This window comes from Procambarus clarkii, chromosome 61, assembly GCF_040958095.1.
Source record: "Procambarus clarkii isolate CNS0578487 chromosome 61, FALCON_Pclarkii_2.0, whole genome shotgun sequence".
In the NCBI taxonomy this organism is placed as follows: domain Eukaryota; kingdom Metazoa; phylum Arthropoda; class Malacostraca; order Decapoda; family Cambaridae; genus Procambarus; species Procambarus clarkii.
Genome location: NC_091210.1, coordinates 17465468 through 17467066, shown reverse-complemented (window position 1 = coordinate 17467066; position 1599 = coordinate 17465468). Strand labels below are relative to the sequence as shown.

General features: G+C 42.1%; 1 protein-coding gene across 1 annotated transcript; it reads left to right on the top strand.

The window, feature by feature from the left end:
- Positions 1-257: 257 nt before the first annotated feature.
- Positions 258-811, top strand: LOC138354141 (protein enabled homolog). The gene is made up of 2 exons (XM_069308026.1): positions 258-296; positions 452-811. The coding sequence occupies exons 1-2, from the start codon at positions 258-260 to the stop codon at positions 809-811; spliced, it is 399 nt and encodes a 132-aa protein (XP_069164127.1).
- The last annotated feature ends 788 nt before the right edge of the window (positions 812-1599 follow it).

The following is a 1599-nucleotide window of genomic DNA, read 5'->3' as shown; positions in this document are numbered from 1 at the left end:
AGCTAATGAAGTCAAGTTCTTGTCTTTCCCGCTCTTTAATCTTTTCTCTCCTGGCAACTTGACACATGGTTTTAAACAGCTCTTCGTTTCTTTCAGTGAGATGTCTCCGGTAATATTTACTCATGTCCATTACACATGCATTGAACATATTTATGCAATCGTTTTCACACCATTTTATTTTCTTGTTCTGTGGGTTACTTCGCCCAGTCGTACGACGCGGAACTCTGAGACAGCTCGCCCTAATTACCACCGTTGATATGAGCAAAAAGAAGAATAGAGACAAAAAAGAGAAAATGGTTACCACTAGGTCCAGAGACGAGGCTGCACTTCATAAACAAGATGAGTGACTGGTTCATGGAATACACTGATAAATTACCTGATGACCTTAATAACGGGCTAGCTTTTCTGCACATCACATTTGATGCGTTTATTGCCAGCTTCTACGAGGTAGGAGAGTGAGAGGGTGCAGAGTGAGAGGGGGGAGAGTGAGAGGGTGGAGAGTGAGAGGGTGGAGAGTGAGAGGGTGGAGAGTGAGAGGGTGCAGAGTGAGAGGGTGGAGAGTGAGAGGGTGCAGTGTGAGAGGGTGGAGAGTGAGAGGGTGCAGAGTGAGAGGGTGCAGAGTGAGAGGGTGGAGAGTGAGAGGGTGGACAGTGAGAGGGTGGACAGTGAGAGGGTGGACAGTGAGAGGGTGGACAGTGAGAGGGAGGACAGTGAGAGGGAGGACAGTGAGAGGGAGGACAGTGAGAGGGTAGACTGTGAGAGGGAGGACAGTGAGAGAGTGGACAGAGAAAGGGAAAGACTAGGTCACTAATTATTATTCCAGTTTAAGACCTGTCATTACCCTGGTGATGGTGTGAGGGCCCTGATGCTCGCCTCACCGCCGGGACGCACCTGCGACAAGGCTGTCATGTGGCTAACTATAGAATTGCTTTATTGTTCAACACGATATTTGTGGTTTGTCTTACGTGTAAATATTACCATTTAAAATGATAAACATTCATTTTATGATTTAAAAAAAAGACAGATTTTCACGATACTTTGCAGTGATATAAATGAAACCCAAACATTTTGAGAGGCCCTGAATAATCTATATAGATTAGCCTTTAGAATTAAAAATATTTTGCATATCAGCCAATGTTATCTTTCATTTATATGGAATATAAATTTTAAAATATGTTACTGTCTCTTGACGTCCTGGAATGTGGTGGAAAACAGTTGATATAACGATATAGTATATTTGCAGAGCAAATTAGGCAAGAATATGTTGTGTAATGAATACAATCATATTAACAATTATAATGAAGCCTCCAATGTGCATCAATTCCTCATTAAGATAGCTGTGTATATCCTCTTAATACATAAATCATTAAGAAATCTGTATATCCCTCTTAATGCACACGAATGTGAATATTTAATTGACGAGCTGAGCAGAGAATTAAACCTGACTGCTGAATTATATTGTGGTGAAGGAACTTGATGAAAAGTTAGAGACAACAGCTGCCACACTGTTTGGTGAACTTTTGGGCTCTCAGTTGCGGGAGGGTGATTAAGGCCTCCACAATTCCTAACTGATCAACCAGTAGTTATGCTGTAATCCTG

Coding starts and splice junctions, on each gene's coding strand:
- LOC138354141 (XM_069308026.1), top strand. CDS start 258: ATGAGCAAAAAGAAGAATAGAGACAAAAAAGAGAAAATG. Junction 297..451: donor GAGACAAAAAAGAGAAAATG/GTTACCACTAGG, acceptor TCTACGAGGTAG/GAGAGTGAGAGGGTGCAGAG.